The sequence below is a fragment of the Xyrauchen texanus genome, chromosome 27 (genome assembly GCF_025860055.1).
Source record: "Xyrauchen texanus isolate HMW12.3.18 chromosome 27, RBS_HiC_50CHRs, whole genome shotgun sequence".
Classification (NCBI taxonomy): Eukaryota; Metazoa; Chordata; class Actinopteri; order Cypriniformes; family Catostomidae; genus Xyrauchen; species Xyrauchen texanus.
Genome location: NC_068302.1, coordinates 12568699 through 12586197, shown reverse-complemented (window position 1 = coordinate 12586197; position 17499 = coordinate 12568699). Strand labels below are relative to the sequence as shown.

The 17499-nt window shown below is 38.9% G+C and overlaps 1 protein-coding gene across 1 annotated transcript; it reads left to right on the top strand.

Annotated features, from left to right (window-relative positions):
• Positions 1 to 13863: 13863 nt before the first annotated feature.
• On the top strand, positions 13864 to 16069 carry LOC127620900 (fibromodulin-like). Its single transcript, XM_052094245.1, has 2 exons — positions 13864 to 14800; positions 15960 to 16069. Exons 1-2 carry the CDS (start codon positions 13864 to 13866, stop codon positions 16067 to 16069), a joined length of 1047 nt encoding a protein of 348 aa, XP_051950205.1.
• The last annotated feature ends 1430 nt before the right edge of the window (positions 16070 to 17499 follow it).

Below are 17499 nucleotides of genomic sequence, written 5' to 3'. Positions count from 1 at the left end.
CATGTTTGGAGTTATGGTTTGCTGGATTTCACTATAGCAAATAAACTGCACTTGGGTTTGTCACTCCATCGTCAAAGTCTTCGTCATTGCCATTGCCAGCTACAAGATGTTACACATATTGAGCACTGTTACTGAATACATTCAGTTAAAGAAAAAGCTACATCACCTACACAATTAAAAAGAAAATACAAATTAAAATTAAAAAGCAAAATTGTCACTTACATAAAATGTACAACAGAAAAATAACAATTCTTTGTTTGGAAAAACTGATCATTTTTCCACCTAAAATGATTTTTTATTTTGGAATATTTTAACTTTGAGCAGAGAGAACACAGTACATTTTCAGAAAAAGCTAAATGCAAAATTGACTCATACTCATGTTGCCCATGAGCACCATAACTCAACATTGAGCTCTAACACATCTGTGATTTTTAACATGTATACATAAAATGTTTAAATTAGAGCTGTCGAAATTAACGCGTAAAGCATGCAGTAAAGTTTAACACATACATTTTTCTTAATAGTGATTAATGTATTTACCGTTAATAAAGTATTAACCATCATAAACTGGTCGGAAGGGCAGAACCTTTGTCCCCAAGCACTCATTACACTGACACACAACACACACACACACACAACAGCTGTGTCAGTGATAAAATTATGGAGAAAGGAACTCTTCGTTGTACAAAACAAGTCCAGATGGGACACCACCAGCTGACTACACCAGATCTCTGTTCCCACGTCCATCTGTATACGTGTGTGTGTGTGTGTGTGTGTGTGTGTGTGTGTGTGTGTGTGTGTGTGTGTGTGTGTGTGTGTGTGTGTGTGTGTGTGAGCGTGTATTTATCACTTTGTGGGGACCAAATGTCCCCATAAGGATAGTAAAACCCGAAATTTTTGACCTTGTGGGGACATTTTGTCGGTCCCCATGAGGAAAACAGCTTATAAATCATACTAAATTATGTTTTTTGAAAATGTAAAAATGCAGAAAGTTTTCTGTGAGGGTTAGGTTTAGGGGTAGGGTTAGGTTTAGGGGATAAAATATAAAGTTTGTACAGTATAAAAACCATTATGTCTATGGAAAGTCCCCATAAAACATGGAAACACAACATGTGTGTGTGTGTGTGTGTGTGTGTGTGTGTGTGTGTGTGTGCATGTATATATATGTATATATACTGTCTTATTGTGTATTCTATATATATTTTATTTTCTATAAAAAATGTATTTATTTATTTTTATTACATTTTTTATCATTTTTTATTATTGTCTATGTCTTGTTGCTGTATTGTTTGTGCTCTGGAATCTCCTTTCACCAAGACTAATTCCTTGCATGTGTAAGCATACCTGGCAATAAATCTGATTCTAACTTGATAGAAATTCAGTACTTTACCCTGTTATGTGCAATATAATGACCACAGAAGCACGTAAAGTCAAATCACAAAAACATCTGCAGCACTTTTCATGTGGATTTAAAAATGACGCTTGATGCTGGCATTGACATCCTGAATTATGACCAGCAAATTATGAACGTGGCTTTATGATTGCTGTAGCAAAGTGGATAGCCACAGCCACAGATAACCCAGCTGAGTAATATTGTGGAAGATGAGAGTTTGAGACTTCATGCCCACTGCAACGAATATTCAACCTATGTGGGGACTAGATCTTTCAATTAGTCAAACTCCCACTTAGACTGTGGGAAACGTTCAATGTTACTTGAATTGTTGCTATTTTAGTGCATTTCTATATTAATACTGTGGAAGGCTTTGTTTGGAAAATTTTTAAAGCATTAGATTGTTAAATATAGTTTTGTTTTCTTTTCTAAAAAGCAAATAAAATAATTTTGAAAAGGGAAAAAAGTATACATAAGAATCATATTTCAGCACTCTCAAAATCTGTGATTAATCACGATTAACTATGAACAACAATGTGATTAATCACATTTATTGTTTTTATTATTGACTGACAGCGCACACTCCACACACAAACACACAGTAAAAATGTTGTTCATGATGTAACTCAATCTACTACAGCTGGTGGTGTTTTGAGTTGCATGTTCTGTTCCTCTTTTGGATTTCAAAGGTAGGATGGTAACTATTATACAAATTACATGTTCTAAAATTAAGTAATATACTATTAAAAAATAAAAACGTCTATTTACATGCAGAAGCACAAAACAGTTACAGAGCATGTAAAGGTATATGTAGTTAATATTTATTAGTAAGTACTTGCATAAATAAACAGTATAAACAATCATATAAAGTTAATGTGGAAAAGTTAAATGTGGTGGGTAGTACTACCTGTTTGCCACAAGACAGACAGCACAGAAATCTCCTTGATTTACCTCAGGAAGGCCACTGGCAGACACCACAACCCCTGACAACATGAGATCTGCAGGAGAGAAATCAGTCCGACACACTTTCTCTGAGACACACAAATTCATTTTAACAAAAATCCCACATAAACTGACCTGCTCCACCAGCTAACTTCTGCAGGACAGGTGGCCATGTGGTGAATGCTGGAAGCTTGGCAGGATATCGCCACAGTATGTACACTGAGAATATACAAGGTGATGAGATAATACTATAGCATTTAAATAACCACTAGCAATTGCAACCAAGACTGAGGCTAAGTAGACCCACCTGTAGGGAATAGCTGTTTCTCCATCTGAAAGAATAAGGCATTTTTTTGGAGCATGCACAGAGTAACAGCATTTCCCTTATGTGCATATATCTTCACAAAATTGTGTTATTTTTTATTTGGGACACGCTCATAAAGATCCTCCAATGACAGCAAAGGGAAGGCAGTGAAGATATCTGCTCTGAGCTTCCTCCTGCATGGGTGGAAAGGACAAAAATATAATAATTCCTTACATTTATATAGTGCTTTTCTAGGCATTCAAAGCACTTCACATATAATAGGGGGGATCTCCTCAACCACAACCATTGTGCAGCATCCACCTGGATGATGCAACATCAGCCATAGTGCACCAGAATCCCCACCACACACTAGCTATTGGTGGAGAGGAGAGAGGAGAGTTATAGAGCAAATTAATCAATAGGGATTATTAGGAAGCCATGATTGAGAAGGACCAATGGGGGGAATTTGGGATTTTTAACAGAGAGTCAGGACCTCGGTTTAACATCTCATCCAATAGACGGTGCCTTTTTACAGTATAGTGGCCCTGTCACTACACTGGGGAATTAGGACCCACACAGACCATAGGGTGAGCACCCCCTGCTGGCCTCCCTAATAATGGATTGAAAGGTATGCAATTATATGAATGATGACTAATATTACCTATATTACTCATTTGAGAGTCAGAGGGAAGCACACATTTGCATATTAACTTGTGAAATGCAACATAGATAACTGAGTACCATGGGAGAGCAGTATCTAAATACATCTATTTTAACAGCATCTAGTTGTGCTTCAAAAATCCGTGGAATGCAGAGCCGTGGAAGACTCTGGGGAATGAGCCGTGGAAGACTCTGGGGAATGAACAGCTTGGTACTCCCTAAATGCTTTCAGGAGAGATGAAGACACTATGAAGTCTGAAAGAAACAGGTGACTCTTGGTTTTTATGGAGCCAGATAAATGACAAAAAGATGTGGCATTTAACAAAATTGAATTGTTTTGTGGCGTATTTTATTTATTGTGATTTGTATTTTTAAATGGCAGATTTAGTGTTCTAAAAAAATGTTTAAGGTGAAATTAGCTATAAATTAATTGCAAGAAAAAAATTCAAGTAAATGCATTCATTTTAGGTTGTTGTCATATTTGTAGACTAAATGGGCAAACTTCTTATATAGTTATTTAGGGCTTGTTTTTTGAGTATGTATTATTGAGAATGTTTTCTGAGTATGATACAAGGGACAACTGTTTTCTGGAATGGCACTGCTTTGAGACAGTTGTGGATGAATCTGTTCATACCATGTGCTTATCCCTCCTGTTTTGTGGAGTATTTGTGGAATATTTTGCGGGACATTGGAGTGATTACTTCATCTGCTGCACTCATAATCAGCCGGCTCACTGAACACTTGTTTGTCTGTCCGAAGAAACTCAACGGCTTTATATTGGCTGGGATTTGGTTTGTGGAGAATCACACCTTCGAGACAGTTCTGTTAATAAATCTACACATTCTTTGTGTTTACTCTGCCTATTGGCTGGAGTTTGTTTTAGAAACTATTTTCTGTTAAGTAATGTTTTCTTACAAAATTTGTGCAGAAACACCAGACTTGAGCAATCCGACGGCAAAGTTATTGTGGGGGCTCTCATAGGCGTACATGGATCTTTTGAGTTTAGAGGGATTGACGCCGGTTGGCGCTGTCGTGCACGGGGTTAATGTGCATGGTTTTTTTTCTGTTTGTTTGGTTCGGGGGGAAGTTCGGGGTTTGATTGTTGCAATAATGTGGAATGTGGTCTGTATAATCTTATATTTGACACACAATACATTTTTTTCTATTATATCCCAATGTCAAATGTTAATATGAGTGGGTTATCTTTCTCCACATGGAATGTAAATGGGTTGGGGCAAACATAAAAAGAAGGAAGGTTATTTATTTTCTTAAGCATAAGAAATGTGATATAGTGTTTCTTCAAGAAACACATCTTTCCCCACAGAAAGCTGAACATTTTGGGAAGATATGGGGTGGACATGTTTTCACTAGTGCTGGCTCAAGTAAGAGCAGGGGAATCATTATATGGATAAATAAACATTTACAATTCTAATGTCGCAAAGGTTGGTTTTGGCTAACATTTACGCACTTAACATTGATGATCACGGCTTTTTTATTGATCTCGAAGAGATGTTGCAAGCCGCTGGGACCCCATATGATATAACATTGGGAGGAGACTCAGTCCTTTATTATAGTGAAGCAAAAGTGTGTAAGCCCCCTCGAGCAACAGTGACGCTTCACAGGATGTGTAAAAATCTTGGTCTTGCAGATATTTGGCAATTTTTGAACCATCTGGTAGGGACTATACATTTTTTTCATCAGTACATAAGATTTACTCTAGAAAATATTTTTTTATATATATGTCGAAGTTGCTCATTTTATCTGTTATTGATTGCTCAATTGGAAACATCTTTAGAGGTGAGTTTAGAGGTGTTGTCCCATATGGAGAAAAATAAATCATATAGTTGGTACGTGTAAAGGGATTGATGGAAAGGAGGAGGCGAGAACTTGGCTTTTCAACCAAAAAGACAAACACACACACACACAGGTGTCGGACAGTTGTCCGTAAATCTCTCTCTCTGTCGCTCTGCCATCTTCGGTCGGCCTTTATCCCTTGAGGGCTAATTAGCCTGATTAGGGGCCAGGTGTGCGGAATCACGACCCGGCCCCGCCCTCCGCTCTGCCACAGCGTGTTAATGTATCCCTTTTGCAAAATCTTGATTTCCAACTTAAAGTTAAAGTTAAAGAATGAAATCAATTTTTATATGGAGACCAACTGGTCTTCAGTATCTTCTGTGGGCGTGGCTTGGTAGGCACTTAAGGCAGTTCTTAGGGGCCGGATCATACAGTATGCCTCATTCATCAAGAGATCCAAGGCACGAGAACTCGTGGAGTTGGAAGGAAATATTAAAAGTGCAGAGCCAGAGCTGATGCGCCGAATGTCATCTGATCGTCTGAATGTACCCGTTTGAAATACAGATATGTGACAGGGTGGAGTGAGTGGCCGGGTCACGGACAGTGGTGCGACAGAGAGAGAACATTTACGGGCAGCTGTCCGTCCTATGTGTGTGTTTGTGTCTTTTGATTTCTTCATTAAATTATTATTTATATTGTCAAGCCGGTTCTCGCCTCTTCCTTTCCCTTAACCCGCTATACATTGTGCCGAATTCCGGGAAGGAGGAGGGATGCCCATCGCGGAGTCCTTGACACTGCCGTCCACCCAGGGGGGCGCCGCTGCCGTCATCCGGGGGACGGAGTAGCCCAACCGATCGGATGCGGGAAATGGCTGCCGTCCACGAGGCGAGTGGGGACTGGACTCCCCGATTGCCTGGAGTGCCAGGGGCGGAGGAGTTTCCTGCCGTCCCCCAGAAATGTGGAGGGGTCGAGAGGACCGCCGTCTGCGAGAGGAGGAGGGAAACGACCCCCGACTGCCTGGAGTGGTAGGGCCGCTGCCAGGGGCGGAGGAGTGATCGGGGACCATGTGCATCAGAGAACCAGTGAGTATGTTTTTTTTTTTTCTCTCCTCTCTCTCTGAGGTGTGTAGAGCGGAGGAGGGCAGGGCCGGGCTCTACACACCTCAGAGAGAGAGAGAAAACGCATGCCCTCATGGGGGCGTGCGAGGGATAAAGGCGGTGGGTGATGATGGTTCGAGAGAGAGAGAGAATGATTATGTTCATGTGTTTTTCATTTATTTCTTCATTAAACTATTATTTATATTGTCAAGCCGGTTCTCGCCTCCTAAGATATAATAAAAAGATTTCACGGAAAGTGGAGTTTTGGTTATTCAGGGCAAGACAGTCATACTTTGAGCTGGGGGACATATAAAGCAGAGAGAGTCTTTTTCTTCCATTCCCTCAGTGAAATTTGCTGATCAACCAATTTCACAGCTAGATGTCAGAATTTTGTCAAAAATGTTGGCTAACCGATCAAGTAAAGTTATGACATCTCTTATACATATAGATCAGGTGGGGTTTATTCGGGCCGCAGCTCTTCTGACAACATTAGGCGTCTCATCAATTTCATGTGTTCAGTAGCGAATGATCAGTCTCCGGTCGCTTTTACACTGACTAGGGGCACATGGCATGGTTTCCCTCTTTCCCCATTATTGTTCTGTCTTGCCCTGGAACCATTAGCAGCCGTGATAAGAAAGAGGATGATTATCCAGGGGTGATGGCGGGAAGTGTGACACATAAGCTTCTGCTTTATGCCGATTAGATTTTATTATTTGTCTCTTAACCTACTAGATCCATGCCTTGCCTCCACAGAATTATTAATTCCTTATCCAAATTCTCAGGATACAAAGTCAATTGATCTAAATCTGAAGCTTTGGCTCTGACAGCGTACTGTCCAGTAATGCCTTTCCAGCCAAGTGCCTTCTAGTGGCCCAAACAGGGCATTAAGTATTTGGGGATTTTATTCCCAGCAAATTTGAGTGATTTAGTTGTGTTAATATTGAGCCTTTAATAAAAAGGTTTTCGAGCGATGTGGGCAGGTGGGCTTCATTAAATTAATCGATGATTGGGAAGGTTAATGTTATTAAAATGAAACTACCTGCTACAACTTCTCCCTGTAGATGTCCCCCTCTCTTATTTCAAGCAATTTGATAGCATAGCGAAGTCCTTAATTTGGAATGGTAAGCGTCCCTGATTGCAGTTCAATAAGATTGACAAAGGTGGGCTAGGCCTACGCAAGATTTTGTTTTATTACTATGCGTTCAGTCTCAGACATTTGCCTCATTGGTCACTTTCACCTGAGAGAGCCCGTCAATGGTTTGCTATTGAACAGAAAGTTCTTGCCCCTATTTCACCATTCCAAAGCCTCTCTATCAAATTAATTGGAGAAGTTAAGTTACACCCCGTTATTTCGCATTTACACTCGGTATGGACAAAAGTGTCCAGAATGTTTAAATCGGACATTTATTTAAATGTTGCCTCGAGCATATGGCACAACCCAAGACTGTGTATTGGTAAGTTCCCTTTCTGCTGGTCAGAGTGGATTGTGAGGGGGGTTACTACACTCGGTGACCTATATGAAAGTGGAGTGTTGAGATCATTTGAACATTTGGTACTGTATTTGGGAGTAGCACACACACCCCTAAAGCAGCCGATACTCTGGGAGAGGTGATTACTGCTTTTGGAAAAGGTCATGAGGCATCAGTGTATTACTCCCTGTTAATTCAGAATCTGGGGGACAGAGCTTTAACTTCTCTCAAGAGAGTATGGGACAAAGACTTCAACTTGGTATGGGAGGAGGGAGTGTGGGCTAAGATTCTTAAAAAGGTTAAGTCTGCATCTAGTGATGCAAGAGTGCGCCTTATGCAATTCAAAGTTTTGCATAGATTTTATTGGACCCCCTCTAGGTTGTATAGGCTTGGTCTTTAATACACACCCACATGCTGGCGATGCCAACTGGAGGATGGAGATATGGCCCATGTTTTTTGGTGGTGTGTCGAGATCCAGAAATTCTAGTTGAAGGTTCAGTATTTTTTTGTGTGACGTGGTAGGCACTCGTTGACGTGGTAGGCATTCGTTTTGCCCAGACTTTGTGTTCTGGGCGATGGGGTGGTCATATAGAGAACTGGGTTCTGGCCTGTGTGAGGATCGCAAGGCAGGTTATTTTGAGGGGTTGGAGGTCAGCTGGTACACCCCCATATCTGGAGTGGTTCACGGAGATTGGGAAGGATGCGGCTTATGAGGAGGTGTCATTGGGAAGACGGGGTGACTTGGATTTGTTTGTTCTGAAATGGGACAGGTATTTGGAGATTTTGGAGTGCTTTCGGGTGGAGCGTGGAGAGAGTAGTGTAGTATAGTTTTGAGTATGAATATTATATGTATATTTTTTGTGTTTTTATTTCCCCTATATATTTACTTATGTGTGACCACAGGGTTGTTTTATGGGGGGGCAGGGTTGGGGAGGGGGGGTTTATATGTATATATGTGTGTGTGTGTGTGTGTGTGTGTGTGTGTGTGTGTGTGTGTGTGTGTGTGTGTGTGTGTGTGTGTGTGTGTGTGTGTGTGTGTTTTTGCTTTCCTTTGTTATTGTAAGATTTAATAAAAAAAATGTTAATTACAAAAAGAGATGCAAAGATTGAAGGCAAACAAAGGCAACCATGCTCCCCAAGGCAGGTGTTGATTTTGTTAAAAAGGTAGGTGCCAAACAAGGCACAGCACGGAGGGAAGCCAGATCAATCTTGGCACCTTGAAATGATTGGTCAATGCTGGTCAACCTTGGCCAGCAGCTAAAATTTCCTACTGAGGTTGCCATTACATACTTGAGGCCGGATGTAGAATTGTGGTCCACTTCAGCTAGGAAAATAGCAATGATATGAATGAATGGGTAATATGTGGTGAGGGCTTGTGCGTAGGTTACCGAAAGATACGGATCCAGTGCTGAGTACACATCTCGACCAACGTGCTGGTGAGTATGGTCTTGTTGAGGTATTATGACATATAGAACCCTGGTTGCAAGTCATTCTTAATGGAAGGATGTCTGGATGCGAAGGCAAGGATGAGAGGTGTTAGAGGCGATCTGGTCTCCAGGTGCAGTAGGTGGCAGGGAGATGTCCCTGACCGCTGCTCCACCATCAGGTGGATTAAAGGGGTGAAACATTGAAGATAGGTGGCTCCCGGCTGATGACCCCACAGCTGGGATGAAGGCACTGGTGGAGGTATGGCAGGCAATAATGCCTGGAAGGTTATTACAACTACCTGTGCATCTGTACCTAAAGATGTGTATTTTTAGCAACCTGCTAAACGGTTGACTGATCAACAACTAATATCAAATCAAAAATCAAATCAAATCACTTTATTGTCACACTACCATGTACACAAGTGCAACAGTAGGTGAAATTCTTGTGTGCAGGTCCGAGCAACATAGCAGTCATGACAGTGACGAGACATATACCAATTACAGTAAACAACATACTTACACAACACAATTTACATATCAGATGTACACATACTTACACAACACAATAATTATATACAATGTACAGTAAACAATACACACAATATAGAATACAGAATATACAATACAATAAGTAAAGAGTATACATTATATATATATATATATATAAGTAGTTGTATTGAGGAGAATATATTGACAGTCCAGTGTGAGATTATAGGTTAATAAAGTGCAGTGCTAATTATTGATCATGGGAGATCAATTGTTCAAAAGTCTGACTGCTTGGGGAAGAAGCTATCATGTAGTCGGCTGGTGCGGGTCCTGATGCTACGATACCGCCTGCCTGATGGTAGCAGTGAGAACAGACCATGACTCGGGTGGCTGGAGTCTCTGATGATCCTCCAAGCTTTTTTCACACACCGCCTGGTATATATATCCTGGAGGGAGGGAAGCTCACCTCCGATGATGTTTCTGGCAGTTCGCACCACCCTTTGCAGGGCTTTGCAGTTGTGGGCGGTGCTATTGCCGTACCAGGCAGTGATGCAGCCAGTCAGGATGCTCTCTACGGTACTGGTGTAGAACCGTGTGAGGATGTGTTGGTTCATTCCAAACTTCCTCAGCCGTCTCAGGAAGAAGAGGCGCTGGTGAGCCTTCTTCACAACGGCCTCAGTGTGGACAGACCATGTGAGTTCTTCAGTGATGTGGACACAGAGGAACTTGAAACTGCTGACTCTCTACCGGTGCTCCATTGATGGTGATGGGGCTGTGTTCTCCGTCTTTCTTCCTGAAGTCCACTACAAGCTCCTTGGTTTTACTGACGTTGAGGGAGAGGTTGTGCTCCTGACACCAGCATGTCAGCCTCACACATTACATCACAATCTTATACAAGGTTCGTTGTGAAGCATTACTTCCATAAAGTATTAATTATTTTGCATTAACTCTCAGAAATTATTAATGGTTACACAGTCCCTTATGACACATGAATGAATGAAGACATTTCTAATTGTCTCCATGTGGGTGTTTTCTCCATTATGTTTATTCTGCAATCATGACGTCATTAAAAGCAGCATGCTCTTTTATGAAAACCCAATAAATACGGTTATATAAATCTCAATATCTCAGCATTCTTTTTATATATTGTGGAAACCACTTTGCACAGCTGTAAGAGCAGACCTTCCATTCATTAAGGCCATTTAAAATGCAAACAATAAACCATAATGGGTTTCCAACCTTTTGATGTTTATGGTTTGCCTGTTTTATTTTTCAGTTAGTTTTTCCAGTTCACACTTAAGCAATATCCAGATATTTTATCACTTTCCTTATAAAAGCACTTTTTATTATTCCTTCGGAGTGTTTTTGAAAGAAAGAAAATGTACTTTCTATCATTGTGAGTTTGGAAATATTTCAGAATAGACAAAAGTGTGTGCAAACATTGGCAATGATTGTAATCAGAAAAATGCAAAAGGATTTTTTGAGGATGAAGGTCATGCACATTAAAATACACTCTTGCTTCTGATTTAAATACTGAAATTACATCCAGACAATTATGCTCCATCATACTAAGTCAAATGCCCCATAAAAGCATACACTCGTGTACACACACACACACAAAGAGTCATCCTGTGTTGGGATAATGATATGGCAGGGGTCCTGTCCTGACAGAATCTATGAAGCAAGGCTGTTAAATTGCAGATGTTTTGCCTTCACACACACACGGCACATATTCACAGTTCACTGTATAGGCTATACATTGTAGACATTGGGTTGTGCTGTATCAGTCTACTGGAGTGAGATCTAATAAATAAAAGTGGGTTTAGGAGACAATATAAGTTACAAATACAGTTATTGTGTTTACTTGTATGCATGTAAATTAATTGTATAATGTAATTCCAAGTATGTTGAGTACATATGCATTGCATTCAAAGACATGTTTGTGTTTGTGAAACACAAAATAATTTGTGTCACGAAATGATTCAATTAATGTCATTATCTTGATGCTTACATGCATCTGGAAAACATGGCCAATCCATAGCAAAAGAGAGAAAGATTGAAGGGCACAGACGCTTCAACTACAGGTATGTACTTAATCCTTATTTAGCAGAAAGCTTATCATAAATGTCTAAGAATTATGATGAAAGGTTTGTTTTCTCGGCTCATAAGAGAAGTATAGGTTTGTCTATGCATACAGTTTAAATGTACTTGACTTTAATGGGCTTTTATTATTGCATAAATAATTTTCTTATTGGCAGTTCTTTAATTACACGTAAAGTCAGTCTGCTCTGATATTACTTAAATGAAGGATAATAATGTCATCACTATTGGTAATGTTGCAAAATTGTTGCCAGAACTTGAACAAATTGAAAGGCAGCTCCTCCTAAAACAACATTAGTTTAAAAGTGCCTGACAATTTGAGTACATATTTATCATCTTACCATCAATTTTTACAATGAAACAATTAATTAAGGAGCAAAACTTTAGTGTACTATTCATTTCTTTCACAGCAATAGAACAAGGGCTTTATGATTCTGAAACTGTTCCTTTACATTTTACCCAAATCAAACCAAATGAATAAATAATGCCTGTTGAAACAAGAATGCAAACAAAGATTTGTTATCAATATATTATCTTTTAATATCTTCCAAGTGTTAAGCTGTCGCGATCTCTCTACCGAAGTTTCCTTCCCTATAAACATTCTGTGGTTTTGAACAAATGAAACAAATTACATGTGGCGTACTTGCCCAGACCTGAGAGAATTTGCATGATAGCCTGATCTCTGTTTAAACCACAACTTTGTTCTAATGAATAGAAAACATGCTGCATGTAAATAATGATGCTGATCTTGTAATGATAGTTTATATATTGAAACTTATGTCAGGCAGACATAAACTCTGTGTCATAAAGGTGAAGTGTGTAATTTCTGAACCTCTAGAGACACCAAACAAAATGGCAGACATAACGACTGTTTTCAAACAGGTATCTTGAACACTCCCCCCCTGTATTCCATTGGTTGGACAAACAGATACTGCCATCCCAAATTCACTTTTGTTGAACATATGTTTATGTGTTGGGCCGGTTGGGATACTCAAACAGTGCCACAGAGCCAGTGTTTAAACCTTTCAGGGAAATCAAACTATCAATGCTTCACCTATCCTAAATGCATATAAATATTTGATAAAGTATTTTAATAAGAAGTTGACTATTATTGGATCAACTAAGGTGGTGGAAAATGTTGCTAACCGTTTAATCAGCTTATCGATTTATTTAATGTTAAAAACTAATTCTGTGATGGGCATTGATAGACAGTAGAGGCAACACACATCCAAAATGAATAAAATACCAAATGCAGTTTATTGTACAGCCAAAATCCCAATAATGATCAGCAAAAAAATGTAACTATAAACAAGCCCGAAAATACACCGGGGACTCTTATTTTGAAATGTTGCGCTCCTATCTGACACAAACACAAATATGGCTGTTTAGGTTGTAATCTAAAAAACAAGAAGGGTTTCGATCATCCTTTGAATTTTTATAATGGCTTTAGAGTTTTAGATTTATGAGTAAATTAAAGCCTGTGGTTAAATGAGACTTTCACATTTTGTTCTAGAACATAAATTACACACAGTCGTACCTCAAACATTATTTTTAATGCTACTGTATTTAACAATGCTAATTAAGGACTACAACTTCCATCAACATGTGAACTACTTGCTTTATGAAATGGATGTCTGTTGTAGTCTTTATTTAGCAACAGGTTAGCAACATGCATTTTTTTAAAACACAGTAGCATAAAAATTTACATTTGAGGTATGACTTTGTGTAATTTATATTCTAGAACAAAACGTGAAAGTATTTTCAAGTAATTTTCACCACAGATTTTTTTTTTAAATATATATATTTTTTTATTTTAATTTAAAAATCCCTATTTGAAATTCCTGAGGGTGCCCATGGTGAATTATCCTTCCTGGTTAGCTTACAAATTTTAATTTGTGGCTCAGTGGTTGAGGCTCTGGGTTACTGACCAGAAGGTTGGGGGTTCAAGCCCCAGCACTGCCAAGATGCCACTGTTGGTACCTAGAGCAAGGTCCTTGACCCTATCTGCTCCAGGGGTGCTGTATCATGGTTGACCCTACACTCTGACCCCAGTATTTCACAATATGTGAAAACAAATACATTTCACTATATATATATATATATATATATAAAATGTGTGACCAAAATAAAGGCTTCTATTCTTCTACAATGCATATATTTGTATCCTGACCAACAACTTTTTTCTCTAGTGACAATGAGAGCCTGGATTGCACTTTTGTTGTTGGCAAGGCTTATCGATTTATCCATGACACTATCAACCAACACTTTGACCTGGCTAAATTACCTGCGCAACCGGCCATATGGTCATGGTTATGGCAGAAGTCACAGTTACAATCATGCCTCCTTAAGAACAGAAGATGAGCCTTCTGTGCTGGACTGCCCCTTGGAGTGCAACTGCCCTTCAGCCTACCCCTATGCAATGTACTGTAACAACCGCAAACTACATCACGTACCATTTGTACCATCTCATATAAAGTATGTCTACTTGCATAATAACCATATCACAAGCATCACAAATGGAGTTTTCGACAGCGCCCCAAATTTGGCTTGGATCAGCCTCCACTCAAATAAGCTGAGCTCTGACAAGATTAGCGACAAAGTCTTTGCCAAGCTACCAAACCTACAGCGCCTCTTTTTGCACAACAACAACCTGAGTCTTGTTCCACAAGGTTTACCTCGCTCCCTAAGCGATCTACATATGAATCACAACAATATCTCTGTGGTCCCAGCCCATTCCTTCAGGGGAATGAGCAACCTGACTGCCCTGCATCTCCAAATGAATGCTATTGAAAACCTTGGTAGTGCACTCGAGGGCCTACTATCCTTAACTCTTTTAGACATGCGAGCAAACCGATTGAAGAAGATTCCAGAAAGCCTGCCGCCAAAGCTAACCCAACTCTACCTCGAGTACAACCTAATATCCAGCATTCCTGCTGACTTTCTAAGCCACCGGCCTGAGCTGCGCTTTGTACGGCTGTCGCACAACCAGCTCACCAATGGTGGAATTCCAGCCAATGCTTTCAATGTCAGCACACTTGTGGAACTCGATTTGTCCTTCAACAAGTTGGAGAGGATCCCCACTATCAGCACCAATCTAGAGAACCTCTATCTGCAGGCCAACAAGATCAAAGGTACAGGAAAAACACCAGAAAATGTTACACATAATGTCAGAACTGCTGTCTGTCTTGTGCAAATAAACAAATTAGTCTTTTTTACTCAAAAATCTTCTGAATGTGTATGCTTGTCCAAATGGAATGCTTTAAAGCAGCTTTTTATTAGAAATTGTGAAATCTAGAAAATAAAAATATGGAATTAAAAGAATATTCCAGGTTCAATACAAGTTAAGCTCAATCGACAGCATTTGTGACAATGTTGATTACCACAAAAATGCATTTCAACTATTTCTTTAACAATAGCAAAACATTTTGGTTACAGTGAGGCACTTTTTGGATAGTTTAAAGGCAGAAATGTGAAGCTTATAATTTTATTAAAGCACTTACATTGATTCTTCTGTTAAAACCGGTATTATTTGAGATGTAAATTTGTTTAAATCATTGTTTTTACAGACGTTTTAAGGTTTACAGCATTAAGCTACATCGTCATGGTAACAAAGTTGTAAAATTGGCTATATCTTTATACAGAAAATGTTAGTAAACGATTTTATCACACTAATATCATGTTAACACACATATTGTTTACATCTTGTTGCTATACTTTTGAAACAGTGAGTATTTTAACATTTACAGATTGGCCCCCATTCACTTCTATTATAAGTGCCTCACTGTAATTTATTTTTTATATATATTTTTTGTGTTAAATCAACTTTGTGCTACAAATGCTTTCGATTGAACTTAACTTGTATTGAACCAGAATATTTTTTTTTTAATGTCCCGACAACCAATCACATGCTTGACATCTATTGAGTATATATCCTTTAGGATCATCCCTTGTGTATGATCCTAAAGCACATTTTGTAAGTTGCTTTGGATAAGTGCATCTACAAAATACCTTAAAAATGAAGGTAACCACCTCATAAAACTTTAGTCATCTACAAGTGAAAATATGTGTATACAAAAAAAAATGTGTAGCCTCACATTTGTGTATTGCCTAAACCTTTTGAATTGGGTCTTTGAACCATTGAAATGGCTGTTCTAAAATACAGTTGTTGTTTGTGACTTTGTAAGTATAGGAATGATTGCATACTGTTCTAATGCAAACCATTCATTTCAGCACTGTTTCTCTTGGCATGCGGATTAGACAATAACTAACTGCTTTGCCTATATTTTACAGAATTTTCATTAAGCAGTTTTTGCAGAGTTGTGGACACGAGCAACTACTCTAATCTGCGTGTATTGAGGTTGGAGGCCAATGAAATTAGCCCTCGAGACATTCCCCCCTGAAGCTGTGCTTTGTCTGCGCCTGGCAACCAACATCGACTTGTAGGCATGACTTATACTGTACATCAAGCCATCAACAACAGCCAATTAATTATCTATAATACTGTGCAAAAGTTTTAAGCAGTTGTGAAAAATTTTGTAAACTGAGTGTTTTCAAAAATAATGTCATGTATAATTTTTATTTATCAATTTACTGCATACAAAGTGCAGTAAACAGCACTAATTCTCCCTGGTACACTTGTGCATGGTTTTTCAAGCATCTTGGAGAACTTACCACTGACTAAACGATGTTGAGTTCGGGCTCCGTGGGGATCTTGCCATCTGTTGCAGGACTCCTTGTTCTACTTCTATTCTACTCTATTTGCAAAAGGACTGTTTGGAAATCTAAAATGTATATTTCCTATTGGCACACTAATGCAGAAAATATAAAATAACCATCTAAAAAACAAATGATTTTGTGAAACATCTTATGTTCCTAAGACTTGCACAGTACTGTATATCTCACCACATAGGAGCCTATTCTAAATATGTGGTGTTCTAAAATAGGTGTTTTAACCATCATCAACATTAAGCAAATTAGTTTGGTTATCAGGTTATACATTTGAATTATGGTTATGAGTAATGTTTATGAGTTTGGTAATCATTTGTATTATCTATTTGACAATATTCTTTTTAATTTGAGATAATGACTCTTGTCATATCAGTCAGAGAAAAAAAAAATATTTATTCTACATATAGTGGCGAGTCCACATTCATGAACGTCACCATGTTGAGATCATATGACCAGCCGAATATTCCTCATTTATTTTCAATAATCCCATAATTGGACGATTTTACCAAAAAAAATAATTTATATAGATATATATATAAAACATGGTTTGTAATAGATTGGTGTCATTAACTGGTAGAGATTGCCATCTCGTGGCTCAGTATTGCAAATGCAGTAATTATATTACGGTTTATTATAGAAACGAGTTTTGACGTTTCCTGAGCAAACCGGCTTCGGTAGTTTGGAAGTCTGTATTAGGATGTTGAAGAGTAAAGACGTTTGAGAACTTCTTCCTTGGTCTGATTATTGTCCCGAACACAAAACACTACAAATGGCGACGAGGATATTAAAAAATGCCACTGCGGCACTGCATTGTAAAAGGAACCGTACACTGGTCGTGGAAAAAGGAAAATAAGTTTTTTTCAAAGGAACCAGGCACGTGTGGATTAACAGTTAGCAGTTAGCCTCGGAAAAAAAAAAAAATCTAAAATGGCTGTGCCAGTCGGTCGCGTGGATGAATACAATGACGCGAAGGAGGATTTTGAGTCATATCTGGAACGTCTGGAACAGTGGATGTTGGCAAACGAAATCAAGGATGAAAAGAAGGTGTGTGTGTGTTTCTCTCTGTGATTGGGGCAGATGCTTATAAATTGTTGAAAAATCT